The sequence below is a fragment of the Xiphophorus hellerii genome, chromosome 8 (assembly GCF_003331165.1).
Source record: "Xiphophorus hellerii strain 12219 chromosome 8, Xiphophorus_hellerii-4.1, whole genome shotgun sequence".
Taxonomy (NCBI): Eukaryota; Metazoa; Chordata; class Actinopteri; order Cyprinodontiformes; family Poeciliidae; genus Xiphophorus; species Xiphophorus hellerii.
Window position 1 is genome coordinate 12,552,164 of NC_045679.1, and position 17,825 is coordinate 12,569,988.

A 17,825-nucleotide genomic window follows, 5' to 3' on the forward strand; every position below is an offset into this window, starting at 1 on the left:
GCATACAAGAACAAAGTCAGGCATCGAGCTGGGACTCACTACTTTTTTAGTTGAACTAGAAGCCTACTCACATGAGAAACACAGCAAGCAGTGCAGAAAAACAGGAACACCAACGATGGAGAGTCAGGGAATACATTATTTATTCAAAACAGACTGGAACTGTGGAGCCTGTGTTAAGAAAGTAATGGAGCCTATGTGACTCCTAAAATTTTAAGTGATCCAATTTGATCAATCATAACAGACTTTTTTTTTAATATTCAAAACTTTACATAATAAAACAGTTTTCCTGGAAGTTCATGTAGAATATGTGAAATTTAAAAGGATTTTTACATTTAAAAACCAAGATTGCACAAAGCTAACTTATTTTGAACTGTAATATCTCCCTCTGGTGTCTGAGTGTTGCAATTGCATAAGGACTGCTGAGTTGTCAACTTGGAATTTGCAACCCCAAATCTCTAATGGAGCTTCAAGCTCCAACTAGGCTGTGGTTATTAGAGATTATTTGTATTCTGTCAATATACTCATGCATAGTTTCTTTTGTTAGAATAAAATGTCTGAATATTTCTATTTCCCAAGCACAAAGCAGTTGCATACCTAGTAAAGGTATATAGAAAAGACAAACAAAAATTTAAAAAGACAACTGTTGATATACATCTAGTTGAATTGATAGCAAAAACAAAGTTCCTACCTCAAAAGCAGTCACCCTTTTGACTCCTCTTATGCCATCAGGCGTCAAAGACAGATGCAACACCTCTGTGTGAGTGTTTCAGTTGCTGCATTCAGCTGGAGCTGGCTGGATGTGTCACTCAAATACAAATCCCCCAAAACTGTTACCTGGCTGGTGCTTTCACACAAAGTCTGATCTGTGAACGTATTAGCTGAGGCTTCATTGCTCAGCTGTGCTGCAAACCCTGACTTTTTCTCTATCGCTTGCTCCCACATGTGTACTCGCTGTTCAGCTGACCAAAAACAGCATCACACATGGCTGCTTTCATTTAAACAGGATGAGTAAATCTGCTGAGCAGTGATGTTTGAATCATTTCATCACAGACAGCAGTTTCTCCCTCACTTTATTTAGTTCCCGAACATGCAGTGGCTTGCAAAAGAATGCCTGTTGAACTGATTTAAAACATCAAAACGTAGTGCATAGTTGTGCTGTGGAAGAAAAATAGCACATGGCTCTGAAAATATCTTATACAAAAATAAATCTGAAAACTTAAATTTTTCAGATTTTAAAAAAAATTATCTGAAAAATTTACTTTTTCAGATTGAAAAATTTATTTTAATCTGAAAAAAATATTTTTTTCAGATTTTTTCAGCCTCATGTGACCCTGTCTCACAGAGCCACATGAAGCCCTGTGAGACAGTCCCATTTTATTTTCAGGGACTGAAAATAAAATGGATTTATTTTCAGTCCCTCTGAGTCAAAACCACTGGTCACTGCAATTACTGCTGTAAGTCTTTTTAGGTCCACCTTAAAAAGCTTTGCATATTTACAGAATAAAATGTTCTTCTGTCAAATGAGATCAGGCTGTTTGATTAGATGGAAAGCATCCGTGAACGTCACATTTTAAGTGTAGATTATAATATATAAGCATTCCATTACTGGATGTACACTTAGTGTCACTTAGCTGCATGAAGATCAACCTCAATGGATTGGATATTTAGGCCAGAAAATGCAATTCTGTTGTCATATTACCAAAACACCTTCTTCCAAATTTATTGCACCCACCTACATGTTTTCTAAAAAAACTACAAATGGGAACATCTCATGATGTTCTTTCAATAATGGATTGTTCTATTGCAAATCTTCCACAAGAGTCAGATTTATAGAATGCTTTGTTTTTATAATACTCTATGTTCACTAATGTTCTCTAGAAATCTCTATGCAGCTCTATATATATGCGTATATGCTTAGTTATACACAGCTAGACTCCAGTGTCTAATTCAAAGACCCTTGATTTTATTTAAGGGCATCAAAATAGAAGGGACTCAACGTAAATAAATGTCATTTCAGGTTATTTTGTAAACTATTTTGAAAACAATATATCTTTTTCCTCCCACTTCACTATTATGCCCTACTTTGAGTTGTTCTCTCATGTAACACCCCATTCACTACAATGAAGTTTGTGGTTCTAAGGTGAAAAATTTTTCAGTTTTTTTTTAATTATTATTATTATTATTAAACTCCCATAATATCTTGCTATGTAATTTGTAAATTTTTTGTAAGATGTGCAGAATATGCATGTTACCCATATTTAAACCTAAATTTAAGTCACAGTTTAAGTCAGATTTAAGGCACTCAACATAGTCTGCAGCAAGTTTCTATTTAGTCAACAGACAAATAAAAAGAAGCTACTGTACTAAACATATATAAAATTCAACATCCTGATCTCGTGAGCTTTAGAGCATCATGTAAATAGAGTCTTGGTGTTCATGTTCCAGAACATAGCCCACAAATAAGCATCCCACTGCTTTTCTCACTTCCCCTAAATCCCTAAGAGGGCTAAAATTAAATCAGTGTGCTGGTTTTAGTGAGGTTACATCAGCAGAAAACTCTCTGTGTGTTCTGTCCATAGCTGCTCTCTGGTTAACATGAGGGCAGAGCGCAGGACAGAGGGCAGGGCTGAAAGGAAAAGACACCATGACTGCGTGAGCAAGGAGAGGAAGCAGTGCAAAATCTCTGTTCTACTCTGTTGCCTGGCAACACTTGCTTGCTGTCTGTTCCTATCTTTATGGTAGACGCATTACTTGCTGTAAATTGGTTTCCAGGCCTGACATGAGGCCCTGTGAGACAGGCGCTCTGGAACAGATGGAAACTGGATTGGGCAGAAATAGGCAATGACCCCTTTAAATATGCAGACTGCTGAAGGCAAAGTGTCATTTAACTACGTGAACAATCTGCTGCCTTTACACCACATCACAGCCTGACCTTTTTTTCCCCCCTTTTCTCTCAGCCTGGATTTTAAATACTAAAGTGAGCATTTAAAGACACGCTGTCCTCTTCTGGGCACATCTGTCTGTTGGTGTGTAGATGGGTGGGGTAGCAGACGATGGTATTAAAGCAGAGTTAAAAACCACCAAAAAAAAAAATCAGACGAGAAAAAAGTAACTGTGGTATCCTATCTTCACCTGTTATCTCAGATTATAACGGATAATGAGCTGAGTTACCAGACATTTGAAGGTGATACAGTACAATGTCACCAGATGGCAATAAACCTATTTAACTGCTGAGTAGTTGCATCAAACAAATCAAGTCACAGATGTGCCATAACTTTCTTCTGTTGAATGAAAACAAACTGAAGTAAGTATTTTTGGACTAAAAGAGAAACAATCAAGATTCAGTACATAGCTTAAATTATTACAACTAACAACTATGGAAGAGACCCGAAATCTGGGTGTAGCAATGGACCTAGACCTAGCCTTCAGTGACACATAAAAACAAGTTCCCATTCAACCTTCTACCATCTGAAGAACATTTCCAGGACAAAAGCACTTTGAAATGCCTTGTTACTGAAACTTGAAGATAAACTTGAGGAAGCAGCATTCAGTTTTTATGCTTCACTAACCTGGAACAAACTTCCAGAAAACTGCAAAAATGCAGAGACACCGAATTCCTTTTAAAGCATGGCAAAAAAAACCCAAAACATTAATTTTAGAGTTGCTTTTGTTTAATTTTACCTGTAATCACACCACGGCAATCTAATCTATTTTGTTTTATTTGTTATTGTTTTATGTTTTCATAATGCACTTTGAATGGCCTGGTTGTTGAAATGTCAGTTGGTATTATATTGCTCCTACATTCACTTCACTTATATTAATGTTCACCTTTTGAGTTTTATCTTTGCTGGGATAGCAGTCGAGGCTATAAAGGCTTGTAGAGTGCAGCACATTGTTACCTTGCCCTTGATGTGGAGGAGGTGCTGGTGGTGCCTGTTTCTGGCCCCAATCATGGCAAGCTGTCTTTGGATCCACTGTAACTCCATCTGAGATTCCCTCAGCAGATCTTCCATCTTAGTGCTGGTTGTTTGATCCCTCATTATCTCCTGGAAAACAATGTAAAAATATTACATTATATATTCTCTGAATACAGGAATAACATGCATATGCTTTTGAAATTTGAAAAATATATATTTTCATTTTAAATCGCATCTGTTTGTGTACATTTTTGGTTCCGGGAAGAGAATATATTCAGTTGCTAGTAACAAACTGATCATACACTGACACTGACAATTATTCTGGATTAAATGTCCTTTTCTCTAAATAAACAGTTAAATATGATAAAATGTTGCACGTATATGGCCTTATTGTTAACATTTTTCTTGACTCATTCAAGTTTTTGAAAGCTTTAATAGAATTTTAACACTCTAAGTGCTGTAAATATTTATTAAACCGATTTAAAAGAACTATTTCTACAAACATCATCTAGAATACATTCACAATCTAATGTTTCAAATCGGTTTCAAAATTATACTTTTCATTTTGCATCACTTCAAAATCATCCAATATCATACTGTCAAATTCAGTTCTGATTAAAAGGCAGTTCAACACATCTGTATCAAATAAATAGGTCAATAGCAAGCTGTATTAGAACTTGATGACATGCTGTGGATTGCATTCAGCAGTTTGAATGAGCAGTGTTGGAGCAGTTTCTCTGCTCGAACATGGTGTCTTCCATGTGTCCAAAACATGGAAGACACCAGCCTTCAGGGCTGCAGCAGTTCTTTGGAAAGTAACAGAAAAGAGAGTGTACAAAGCTAATGAAAGAAACCGTTCCATTAATGACTTGATCAGAAAACATACACAGCTATCCGCAGAAGCACTGAGCCAGGAATACTTTCTATGGAAAGAAAAAAAATTAGATAAGACAAAGTTAACAACAATAAAAATGAATGCAGCGCTAATTTACATTTATGCATAAATAGGAATAAGCAAATAAAAAGTCTGGACTGAGGAAAGGTGGACAATGTCTACAGGGACAAGTAGGTAACAACAAAACCAGGCTATTTACAAGCTTTGCCAAAAGGAAGTTTATTTATATCTTTATTCATCAATTCAAGATTCAATGTTAAACATAGCTGCAATAAGAAATAGCTGCAACACAAATGCGCTGCATACAAAACTTGCTAATGATTTAAGAGGGACTTGTTAAACTAACTTGTGCAGAATCGTCATCTTCCATTACCTTAGTCAACCATTCTTCTATAACTTAAGAATAAAACATGCTTAGATCCAAAAATCAGTCCCGAGAGTAAAGTCGTCCGTAGACTCAATCCTAAATCACACTTGTAGTTTAACATTATTCCCTCAAATTCTGAGTTTGTCAGAATGTATTTAGATGAACAGAGAGTGGAAGTGTGTGGATGTGTTCAGTGACAGAGAGCTTTATTGAGTTATATAAGGTAGGATTACTCATCACAACGTGATGACAGGAGGAGCATCAACCTTAATCAGCAGGTGGTAAATCCCCATCTATGTTGACCTGGATGTACCTTTATGCAGACAAACACTCACTTGCACTCATGAGTTCTGGGGTTACAGCAACTACACAGTAGAACAGTCAGACATGACAGTAAGAAAGCTAAAATGTAATCCAAATTTCTGATTAAATTTAAACTCAAACTGAATTTAAAATTAAAATTATACAGTGAAATAATCTTTGGAGTTGTACAACTGTTTTAAAGAGTTAGATTTTTTTTTTCCATCACTAAAACTGATGAAATTGATAGTAAGATCATCAACAGAGCATCATTTAACAGGACTGTTAAACAATGAAACGTCGGTAAACAAACTAAATTATTCAATTTCCTCTCTCTCTCTCTCTGAGCACTTTATTGTCTCCGCCACATGCTTGAACAGATTTTCTGTTCTGACTCACCTTGGACAGCTTTTATTTCCTTGCAGGGGATTTGGGAGGAGGAGGGCAAACACAAAAGCAAGGGAACATAAAGCTTATGGGTCCCACAATGTCATGCAGTGAAGTCCAAATCTGTCAAGACCTCTGTTAGCTCAGTGATGCCAGTGTTTCCATTACAAATGTATAAAAAATGAAAGGAAAAAGCTCCCATTATATCAAAATACAAACCTGGCTGTTTTTTTTTTAACATAAGGTTGAACTTTTCCAAATACTTGAAATAGTGAGTATTTTAATCACTATTTCATATGAGTCAGCCAATGCCCTCACTTTTTAATGCAGTTAAAACTCTGCAAGTCTGATTTATAGAAATAAAATCAAAACTTTACTCTAAAAGAAAGAAAAAAGAAAAAAAAAACAAGTACTTTGCTGAGATGTGAAAATTTGGGTCTCATTTTGTTGGAACAGACTGAGTCCAAAAAGGGGCGGGGCTTCTTTTCATATAACAGGAAAAATGCTGGAAGGTAGGTCCAATGTATTTAGCCCATCATATTTCTTCAGAAAAAAAACTATTCCTTTAAAGCAAAATCTTAAAAGGACATTGCTAAGATTGGCTCATGCTTTGTAGGACTTTTTTGTGCATTATTTTGATTAAGCAAAGTGTAGTTTGGTTGACATAAAATACATTTTATGACCAACAACTTTGATTCCTATAGAGCTGAAAATATAGCATAGAAGAATTTTTAAAATCCAAAGAATTAATCATCTTTTAAAAGGACTTTTAAAAAATGTCACCCATATAGTTCCTGTCAATTTGCTATAAATAATTTTATTCATTCTTGACATATCCAAGTGACATGATGCACATCCTATCAAAAATAAGTTATGTACTACTGAGAATCACATTGTCAGTGGGAAATCACTCTCATTTCAGTTAGACTCTTTTTTCAGACAGAATAAAAATATGGCAAAAGTTGAAAAACTGTTTGTTGGAAACTGAAATGGTTCAGTTTACAAGACCGTTTCTAGGATATATAGAAACAAAACAGCTCTGTCCCCTGAGTGATTGTTAAAGCACATGACTTGGAAGGTCATATGCTGAAGAAAACATGTTTTAATATTTGGTCAGGTAAAAGAACTGGACTGTTCACAAGTGGAAAAGGATGATACAATCAAACATCCTGACAGAGTATAACATTATTTCATTTCATTCTTTCAAAGGATTCAAAGGAATAATCCCTTGAATTTATTAATTCAAAATTCTTACCTACTCAAAATAGTCCTTAATTTCTCTTCTCTAGAGGATGATGTCATTTAGTGATTTCTCCTTGTCTTGGTCCTCAGCATTGTCCATCCTCCTACTTAAATAACAAAGAAAAAGAAAAATGCCTAAGCAAATATTCACAACAGACTTTGCCGCCTCCTTGATTGCAGTTGTGTTTTTGAGTGCATGGCTCTGTCGATGTATTTTGGTCTTACTACCTCTTCTGAAGAATAATTGAATTATGATTCAGGATTTTCCCTTACTGTGTCCTTTTACTCTGGACTGCCCACTGTGTGTCCATATGGTCCACTTAACAAGAGAAAGAACACTGAAGAGGACTCACAATGACTAGTTCACAAAGCCAACCTGTGCATAAAAGAAAAACCTTTACAAAGTGCTGCATCCTTTGTAAAGGAATGTAATTTAAGTAAAATGTCCTTTACAATATAACAGCTATTATAGAAACTAATGTCTTTGTACTTCGTCTGCAACCAAATGAAATTTGAATTTCTTGTCTTAGTTCCACTTAGGCCAAGTTTTCCTACCCTTTTAACTGTATTCTGTTAGTATTTTCTCTTAAACAAATTGATTAACATTCTAATGTTTAATTTGTAAAACTTCTCAGGTTTATGATATCATTGGTTCTTTATGTTGACCCTTAAAATAAACTATCTTATATACTTGTTTTCCTATGAAACACCCTGGTTGCACCACTAGGTGTATTTTGTTGGAAGGTTTGTACATTAGGTAGGAAGGAACTTCCTCCACCCTGCAAATCTACAAAACAAGTCAAAATGAATGTAATCCTTTCACATTTTTTTGTGTCCATCCTTTGTGATTCTTCATAGGTTACTCCATGTCGTCACCAATTTTATCTTTAAAATCGTTTGGGTTGACTATATTTCGTATCCTATCATCAATACAGTGCACGAATTTCACATCATTGATGTAAAAAAAAAAAAAAAACGAGAAAACTGTGATGTTGATGTGCTGCAGTTCATTATTTATTGAACCCAAAACAGACAGTGGATGGGTAGGCAGAAAAGCATCAGTACACGTTGAAAGAAAAATACATTTCTGTTCCTCTAATCTTTTATAAAATAAAAATAAAAACTATATTTATAATTGCAGTTTTGTAAATGAAGTCTGTCTATTCTCCTGCATGGCTCCAAACCTCTTCAGACATTGATCCAAGACATATTACCAGCTTTAAGAACTAGACAGCACGCAGGGAATGACATATTTTAATAATCCTTTAAGCCAGACAAAAGTGTTGTCCCAACACTTCTCCTCTTCGTTCTAGTAAATGTGCAGCTGTTTCAAACTCCAGTGGGAAACTCTTGCTTTCAGTCGGCTTCAAGTCTCGCTCCATCAACTGAAAACAAGAAAATTAGGCACATTCCTGATCAGGCTAGAGACATTTGTCGAACATGTGACAAATTAATTCTGATTCATACACAAAATGCATTCATTTCTTTAATACTGACCAATTTAATTACTGCTTAATTAAATTATCAAGAGTGTTTTATTATTTCTCTAGCCTGGACTGAAAACCTAAAGCAAATCATAGAGCTGAAATGAAACAAATGCTCTGCTGTTGGACAAGAAAATGCTTCATTACCTCATAGGAGGTTATCTCCAGCACCTCACTGATGTCATCTTCTTGTTCTGACAGAGGTGTGTTGATCAACATTGCAGCTTTGGCCACATCTGGATGATAATGCTTCTGCAGTGTCTGTAAAATGGGAAACAAGAGACTGTCGAATGTCCCATGCGCTACCGTTACAGGAATCTATCATGGTTAGACTATTTTTCAGTAACATTAAATAATAAAGGCTGCAGGACGACACAGTTTCTACCACTGTTGTCTTTTCTAGGTTTAAATCCAGGGACATTTCCATGAATCCATAGGGATAAAAAGATATAGAGGAAGGATAGCTGGTTGTTATACATAATGTAGCTCATATTTCCCTAAAACTTATAAGATTACTTTTCAAAACTTACCAGGTTATCTGGAATATACTTTGTACTTCCTGAAATTTTCAAGGAACTCACTGGTTAGTTTCTTATAACCTATTTTCCTGAGACTTGTTATATAATTTCCTGGAATGAGGAAGTTGCTTTTCAGAACTTTCATGAAACTTATCGTCCTGAAAATGGTTACTTTTCTAGATCTGTGTTTTATTATGTAGTACGGTACTACCATTTTTTCTATAATTTTTTAGAACTAAAAGGGAAATTTATAACATGTCAGTCAATCATCCATGTAAAAAACAAGCCATTTTTGTTTTTTCCTGTCAAAGCAATTCCAGCATTACAGCCTAAAGTTTAAAGACTGGTTTTTAACAGTCTTTAAACAGAGGCACATCATTAGACCAGTTAAAATGGTCCATTTGCAACTGTTGCACACTTCTTCTGCAGCATTTGGAGCTTGTGTACATGTCACCAGTCTGATTTATGAATGCTGTTTTAAATGACAGTCTGTTTTTTAGCACAGTTTTAAATACCATTCATTTTATTTAAGTACCGTACTTCTAAGTTGTGATGCAAAAAAATTAATAACACCAGCTGATGATTTTAAGTTCTGACAGTGTTTATAAAACTGAGTTTTTAACACTATGAAAAATGAAAAAGAAATTATAACATCATTGATGACACTGAAAAACGATAGGATGAAAAAAGAGAGTCAGTTTGAACAATTACACTGCTTGTTCTTTCCTTTAACATGAAAATATTTTTTTACCTTTTCCTCTGATTGCTTAAAGCTGCCAAACATCTGGTGCTTCAATAATGCAAACAATGAGACCATTTGCCCCAGTTTGGTGCGAAAACTTACCTTAATTTCCCACAAGCTGCTCTCTAAGGCATGACAAAGAGCTGGATCCACTTCTTTCATCACATACGGATCTTCAAGAAGCTCTGTCAATGTGAACAGGAACGACTATAATTAATAATTGAACCTTTGTTGTGTTTAAGGAGCATTGTGCACAATAAACAACATTTTTATACATCGCTTCTAACAGTAATAATTTAAAGTTAAGAGCAGACCCAATTAGCCATAAAGACAAATGTGACTCACCGTCTTCTGAGCTGGGCTTGTGAATCAGAACTCTGCAGGATGGATGGCGCCGGATTAGGTTATAGATGAAAGGCAGCACTATAAGAAGAGCTGTGGGCGGAGCTGTAAGGGCCAGACGAGCCAGGCGTTTGGCGAACGCAGCCACCAGGTAGACTGGCAGGTGACTGGAGACGAGCACAAACATTGCATACACTTAATAAAGTGTGAACTTTACATGTGTTTTGTATGGGCAGAAATACACAAATACAAAGCAGCAAAAAGGGAATGGTCTTACCTGGAGCTGAGGAAAAGATTAGCCAGGTGAAAGAAGCGTGCCCTGTACTTCACATGGAAAACAGATGGCTCGAGAAGATTATACAACTTTTTATAGAAATCAGGATAATCTCTGTAAACAAAACAAGAAAACCAAATGAAATAGTTTACATTTTAATGTATCATTTAAAGATGAACTCAATTAGCTTTTCTTTGCTATTTCTGCTACTACTCAGTAAAAGAAAGTTATTTGTTTTTATATGATACTCACAGATTGTGTTGATGGATGAGGACAAATAAGCCGTTTAGGGCCAGCAGACTGATCGCCCCACCTATTAGAACAGAACCACAATAGATTCATGTTTTTCATAAACACAGTATATTCACTTACTCATTTTTATACATCTTTTCTAAGGATGCAAGCATTAATAATGTAATTTAAAAACCTGTTCCAAACTTCAAATCTTAAATCAATCAATAATACATTTATAAATGTATGTTTGACACATTAAACACATCTTTATAAGTTTTAGAGAACTCTATATTTGTTAAAATAAGGAACCATCTCATCTGTTTAACATAGTTTTAGTTTATTAAACAAACCAAAAACAAGAATCTGCTGCAGAACATCTACCATTACTTCGTTATAAACTTACCAACATCATAGGCAGCTGTCAAAAAGTCAATCATCAGTGTGGGTTTGCTCATGTGAGGCAAGATGGAGTCATGAAGGATCACTAAAACCTTTTTATACATGCTGTTGGGCAGCTATAACAGAAAGAGACATTTCAAAACACAGTGAGATGAAGGAAGTAATCAACGAGGTCAAAATGTTAAATGTGTACTTTAAAGATTTACCTTATACTTAAGAAAGCCCAGCCACATTCTCTCAAAGGCACGTTTGTGATCCTGAAGGGGAAACAGAGAATCACTCTGCTAAGTCAGTACAAATTTAAGACAAGTGGAGATAAGAGTTTAAATATTTCACTTACATGCAGCTTTGCAGCCTTCCAATCCTCATGCTTGGCTGGAAAAATAATTTCAGGTTAGTGATATCCAAAAGAGTCTCAAAGAAAATGTTTCTTCTAAATAGTGGCTGGTTAGTAAAAACAATTCAAACAAACCAGCTGTTCACTGCCAACTCTAACTACAATAGCACTTACCTTCCTGTTTGACCATAAAGTTGGTAAGCTCAGAGTCCTGGCTCGGCATGTTGATGTTCAACATGAGAGTGAACACGTTGGACTGATATACAGGCAAGACAACCTAAGAAGAAAAAGCAAATTCAAATAAGGCAAATCACAGAAAAAAACTGTCAATAATGAAAGATGCAACTTGAAGTTCATTGTTTCCCACCCCTTTGCTTTTGTCCATGACTGTGGCCACGTTGTCACGGATGGAGCTCATGACGTAGTAACGTACATCTTCCATCTCAAGGAACTCCTGGAACCTGGAGATCAGTAGGGAGTTGTCCGAGCTCTGAGAGAGAATGTTGTGCACCACGGCCTGTCAGCAAAAGAAATCCAAAATGTCAAACGTTTCCTACACTTATAATGATTTTGAACTTTTTATAATAAAATGGGGATTCGTTGACAGATGCAAAGGAAGGTGTGACATATTAATTAGTAATAACAAAACTGAAAAACTCTTACTTGGATCAGTTCTCTTGGGAAGCTGAAGTGTTCACTCCAGTCCAGGTCTTCCAGAGGATGCAGGCCTTGTCCAGCAGCAAATTTCATCAGGCAGCACAGCGCACTTTCCTATATTCAGATATAAGATATGCTTCATGCTTACATTGCTGTGAAAAAGAACTTGATCCCTTACAAATTTAATCAGTTTTTGCTTATTCTAACATTTTAATATTTTCTTTACTCAAAAATAAAATTATGACAGCCAAAAATAACCAACGTAAGTCATATTCTGTGGTAAGCAAAAGGTGTATATTATTTTATATGTGATGTAAATCTAACATGTCAAACAAAGACCATCATCAATGCTAATGGGATTTCTGCTTTTATAAAATAAATAAATAAAATTTACTATACTCCAAAGTTATCTCACCTTAACTTCATGTGTTTCATGGTTGAGATGCTCAAGCAGTATCTCCACACAGTTGTTGTAACGATGACGCATAAAAATCTTGTACTTCTCATCTGGGCTATGCTCACCTGAAGTAGAATACAATAAAAAAGAAATTACACAACTTCAAGGCCCAATAACCCGAAGCTCGCGGTTTAGAACAGGGTGATAAATGAGACAGAGTTACACCCGACAGCTCATTTGTGAAGACTAAGCCCAAATGGAGATGCAAAACTAATCAAATCTAAAATTAGTTTTGTCACATTTGACCAATCATATCTAATCAACAAACACATAAGAGTTCAGTCTTAGCATTTTCTTCTTATTTTTATAATATAAAGAATTTTGCTTTATTCTAAACTATATATCTTAAAAATGTGACTAATCACATTAGTTTATCAAATAAAATTGCACTACTGAAGTTTTGTATTAATTAAAATACCACCTTTGCCTATTATGCACCAAGTCAAATTATTTCTTCCAAGCAGAAACACACTCAACACCTCTTACAATTCCTATTAAATAAATATAAGATAAACATTTTCTTTATTACTTTGTCTTTCGCTAGGGCATAGTGGCCTATCTTAATCACTCTTCAAAATAATAAATCTCAGAGAACAAGGCATTCAAGTATGACCAAGCCCTATAATAGGAGCAATAGTCCGAAAGTTTAAAACTACTGGTACACTGATAAACAATGTAAAAACCTTTTGTATCTTATCATCTCAAAGCATTTCTTAAGCACTAGTCTGACTTTACTGGAATAGTTTTCGGGTCAGCTGAGATTTAACTTTTCAGCTATAAATATTCTAGGTGCATCTGGAGCACAAAAACATGAAGATGTAGCAGAGAAACTCCAGTATGGTGGAGAATCTGTGATGCTATGGGCCTGTTCCACTCAGGGGAACAAAGAAAGGAAGAGGAAAAAAGGAGAGAAAAAAACACTGACAGTTTCCCGAATGGTCTTCGGAGGGTTTCATAAACTCAATCCACATGCTTCCAGAAGATCATGATAATTTCATAACATTACAACGATTTATTTCACATCTTAGAGGCAACAGCTTCAACCATCTCAACTGTTTAATTGAAAGCTTTAGATCATATCACTTACCCTTTATCGCCTCATCCTCACCAGGGAGCTTTCCAATAAATAGATCCTTTCTCTTCAAAAATGTACAGAACAGCTTGCAGCAGGCATCAACAGCGCAGGTAATGTCTTTCTCTTTTTCTGACTGTGTACATTTAGGAAGCAAACGTGGACAAGCATGCAGGCATTAGCTCAACGAAACGTGTAAGCCGCATATGTTAATGTGTGCTGTGTGTTTAAATATTTTCTCACCTGAAGAAACTCCAGAATGTCAAAAACATCGTTGGCATGTTTTCTACTTTTAAGTATACGCTCAACGATACCTTCCAAGTCGATTTTGATCTTTTTTACATTTGCTTTAGAACTCACGTTGCGCTTTTTGGCCGGCGCCATGTTTGTTGACTGTGTGGTGCGTTCGCGTATCCACTGGAGAATAGGACAAAGGGCTTACAGAAAAGCAGACATGTGGATCGCAGTTTGAGTCGCGAGGATTCGTCGTGACCTCAATCTAAATCGGGAAATATTGAATGTGAGGAAAATCCTCCATGATTTCCGGATATTATTAAATCATATGTTAGCTAAATTTGCTGCAAGAAATACTGGAAGTTGCCAAAAAATATCGAAAACAGTGTTATAATTAGGGTTTTTAGTGCAATGCTAAAAGTGACTTAAATTGACTATCTAGCTCGTCAAATAAACCGCAACATCGAAACTGTTCATTTAAATTAGACCGAGTTTGACAAGTAATTCTGAAAAACTAAATTACATGGTGTTTCACGGGAATGGAATTATTTAACAATGCTTTTAATAAATATGTCCAAACTTTAAGTTATTACATTCATTATTTATGCATATTATTGAACATTTTTAAATTATTCTGGAAAGTATTAGTTATATGAAATTTTTAACTGTCTACCGTTGATGTATTACAATTTGGCTTTTGATAATTATTGTAAATAATTGTAGGTGACCATTTTAACGACAAACTTACTCTATAAACATAATCTGGAAATCCTCTAGTAACTCTTACTTTGCTTAATTAAAACGTGTCAACTGACGACCAGTAGATGGTGCTCTCTAAAAAAAATTACCCAAAGATTAAATTAGAAGGTATCTACTTCATCAAGTTTTAATTCCATACAAAAAATATGTCTTGGGGATATGATTGACTCAAAGGATTAAATTACTTTACTTTTTACTTGATAAAAATATAAGACACACAGCCAGAAATGTTGGAAATAAATAAGAACCCAAAAAATAAAAGGTTTTTGATTTAGGGTAAAATTCAAATTGAATCTAATCAGAATTAAGATTTTAGAATGAGAACGATACTCATTCTGTCTTTACCCAAGCAACTGATCTTAATTAATTAATTGTTTGGGTAAACACAGAATGAGTACTGTTAATTAAGCATATATACTGTATATTAAATTAAATAACCACTGAGAATTAAAAAGATGACATTAGATAACTCAGAATGATTTTATTATGCCAGTTGTTAAACATAATTGTTCTTAATATTTAAAACAAAAAACAGAAATAATACCAAAAATTAAAAGACAAAAAAAGGCCTCTCTCCACTGACGGTCTAATCGGAGTCGTTCCCTTCATCTGCATTCTCCTGCAAAAAAAAATGGGACAAACACTTAGCTACAATATAACAATGTATTTTTTCCCCCAATGCAATACATCTAATTATCAAATTAATAACTCTGATGCACCTGTTTTTGGTCCTTATTGTCTTGTGTTCCAGTAACTGTTGCTTCAAAGTCATGGATGGGAAGAGTGGCCATCCAGCTGACCATGGAACCCTCCTCACATTCAGTCTCAACAATGGTAGGATATATGTGAGCCTCTTTGAAGGCCTTGATCGCCTCCTCCTCGCGATCCCACTCTAGCCGCTCATGCAGACCGTCCCCTCCAAAGCGCTTGTTGTACCGATCAAAGTGAACCCTCTCGAGTACCAGCCCGAGTCCCGGAGCTTTTGGGACGTCCACCTTCTCCTGACCCCAGCTTCGCTCCATCACCTCCTCCTTGGCGTAGCCTTTGATCACTGCAATCACCAGGCCGATCATCTTGCGAATCTGGTGCAGCATAAAGCTCTGGCCACGCACGGTGATCACGGCAAACTCGTAGTTGTTGCGGACAAAAGGCTCTCCGCAGGACATCTCTGTGATGTAGCGGCGGGCACTGGGGTCACTTGGAGCCTTCTGGGAAGTAAAGTTGTGGAAGTTATGGGTGCCTTTGTAGAGGGCAAAAAGTTGGTTCACCTTCTGAAGAGTCTCTGTTTCTAGACGAAACGGCGCTATGTTCTCAGTGTCATAGTCTTTAGGAGAAAAGGCTACAGTTGGGAGCATGTAGGCATATGTACGGGCATCACAGTTATTTTTGGAATTAAATCCCTGGGTCACTCGCTTGAGCCCTGTCAAAGCAAAAAAAATAGTTACATCAGAAGCACATCCATGGAGTCCAATCAAAGGTATTATAGGTGAATCAAGGTTTTATAAACATTTGACCTGCCCATGCAGATTTTAGCACGTTAATGACTATAAATAACACTATTTGCATTTTCTTTTTCATTTTACAACATATTATTGTAGTGATTAGCATAGCACTTTGCATGACAGCCCTCATTTGAGCAATGCATAAGGACAGAGTTTGGGTTGAAAAGCTCTTAATCCATTTAGTGATGCAGATACAGAAGAGTGGTGAAACAAATTAAAGATCTGAATCTTCAGTAACAACTACAGTAACAACTTGGATAAGGACCAATGTGACCTGTTAGTTCTTGGGTATCAGACAGGGAAAACAAACTGAAAGTCAAACAGTCTTGTTCACCAGCAAATTTTCCAGTCCCTCTTATTTCTAATACAACAGTCTTACCAAGCACCCTGATCTGTGGTGGTAAATTCTCATTGATTTTTTCTATTATGTCCTCAATTAAACGGAGCTTCAGTGAAACCACTTGACCAGCAGCAGAAACACCCTAAAGACAAATAAAAAAGTAACAATGTATCTGTTAAAAAAAAACTTTACTGAATTTACAACATCCTACAAAATAAACAAACCAGCGTAGCTAACATCGAATAGGAGCAAACCAGCACACATTGCTTTAGTACTTAACCTTTATTAGCAACAATATGGTACGTGAAGACAAATAACTCTTTTTTGTAGATTCCCCCCACCCTCCTCCAATAGTCTTGCAATGCATATTTCAGGTGCATGAACACATACCTTGTCAGTTCTGGCACATCTTTGGAAGGACATCTTCCTCATGTCATCACCATGGTTTCCAGGAATGCAACCAGATTTAACTAGAGCAGTGACCAGATCATCTTCAATGGTTCTAAACTGGGAGTTTCCAGGATTTCTCTAAAAGAAAAAAGCAGGTGGACAGATGACATAATTAATCAAAAGTTATCCATTAAAACATAATATCATAAAAAGTTAAGAATAATAAACAAGTGAAAGTAGTGAGGTTTATTATTATTATTATCAGAGATTTTTAAGTGTGGTTGGACTCATCCACTTCTTATGAAGTTCAAGGTTTTTTGCAACATTGTTACATGTAGTAAAGGAAAATACCTGCATGCCATAGTATCCCTTTCCAGAGTATGCCAAAAGAAGGACCACTTTCTTCTTTGGGTACCTCTTGTCGTCTTCATTGTGCTCCCCTTCTGCTTTTATTCTCTTAGTGGCTCTCTCAGCTGAGTCCTCATTCACCTCATTTGGCCTTTTTAACAGCTTGGCTGTCTCTTGATCTCTGGCTTCTTCACTCATTGTGCACAAGAACTTTAAACCTGTAAATATAGCACTACACATTTGTGAAACCAGAAAACGAGACTACACCAGACATAATAAATATGTAGATTTGTTTTTCTTGACCTACCGTTTCTCTCTAACAACTGTCTGTAGTTAACTAAGGCACTTAACAGTGGTCGGGTTCTAAACATGTCAAGCTAAAAAACTCATCATAGGCTCCTGCAGCACCGTCGGCATGGAACCTGCTCCATCAGCTGAGAAAAAATATCGCGAGATGCGTTCATTAAACAGCCGGTAATTGTAAGTCTTCGTAAACTACAACGAACAGAAAAAGCGTGCCAAAAAAACGTAAAGGTCCCGTATAAAATGCTGCATGTAACAATCAGAGATGTTCTCCTCAGGCACACATGGTGCTGCTAACTTTGACCTCAACAATATCGCGAGATTT

At 36.0% G+C, this 17,825-nt stretch overlaps 3 protein-coding genes across 11 annotated transcripts in view; all 3 read right to left on the minus strand.

Moving 5' to 3' along the window:
- Positions 1-7,779, minus strand: part of LOC116724180 (RIMS-binding protein 2-like) — a 71,500-nt gene extending 63,721 nt beyond the window's left edge. For 2 of the 9 annotated variants that reach the window (XM_032569641.1, XM_032569636.1), the window contains exons 1-2: positions 7,122-7,766; positions 3,900-4,046 (exon numbers count right to left, since the gene is read on the minus strand). In XM_032569641.1, coding sequence (XP_032425532.1) covers positions 3,900-4,040 — 141 coding nt within the window. In that variant the 5' untranslated portion in view covers positions 4,041-4,046; positions 7,122-7,766. Of the gene's footprint in view, positions 1-3,899; positions 4,047-7,121 lie in introns of all 9 variants that reach the window. The other 7 variants (XM_032569637.1, XM_032569642.1, XM_032569638.1 and 4 more) reach the window with 6 other exon arrangements.
- Positions 7,780-8,100: 321 nt separating this feature from the next.
- noc4l (nucleolar complex associated 4 homolog) lies at positions 8,101-14,142 on the minus strand. Its single transcript, XM_032569646.1, has 15 exons — positions 13,868-14,142; positions 13,640-13,760; positions 12,511-12,617; positions 12,102-12,209; positions 11,806-11,955; positions 11,613-11,715; positions 11,442-11,476; positions 11,308-11,358; positions 11,106-11,217; positions 10,721-10,781; positions 10,472-10,582; positions 10,198-10,361; positions 9,955-10,037; positions 8,740-8,853; positions 8,101-8,493 (listed from the first exon to the last, which is right to left on the minus strand). Exons 1-15 carry the CDS (start codon positions 14,006-14,008, stop codon positions 8,374-8,376), a joined length of 1,581 nt encoding a protein of 526 aa, XP_032425537.1. The 5' UTR covers positions 14,009-14,142; the 3' UTR covers positions 8,101-8,373.
- A 931-nt stretch (positions 14,143-15,073) lies between these two features.
- pus1 (pseudouridine synthase 1) lies at positions 15,074-17,792 on the minus strand. The gene is made up of 6 exons (XM_032569647.1): positions 17,505-17,792; positions 17,201-17,415; positions 16,850-16,987; positions 16,499-16,601; positions 15,337-16,037; positions 15,074-15,236 (listed from the first exon to the last, which is right to left on the minus strand). Exons 1-6 carry the CDS (start codon positions 17,566-17,568, stop codon positions 15,204-15,206), a joined length of 1,254 nt encoding a protein of 417 aa, XP_032425538.1. The 5' UTR covers positions 17,569-17,792; the 3' UTR covers positions 15,074-15,203.
- Positions 17,793-17,825: the final 33 nt, after the last annotated feature.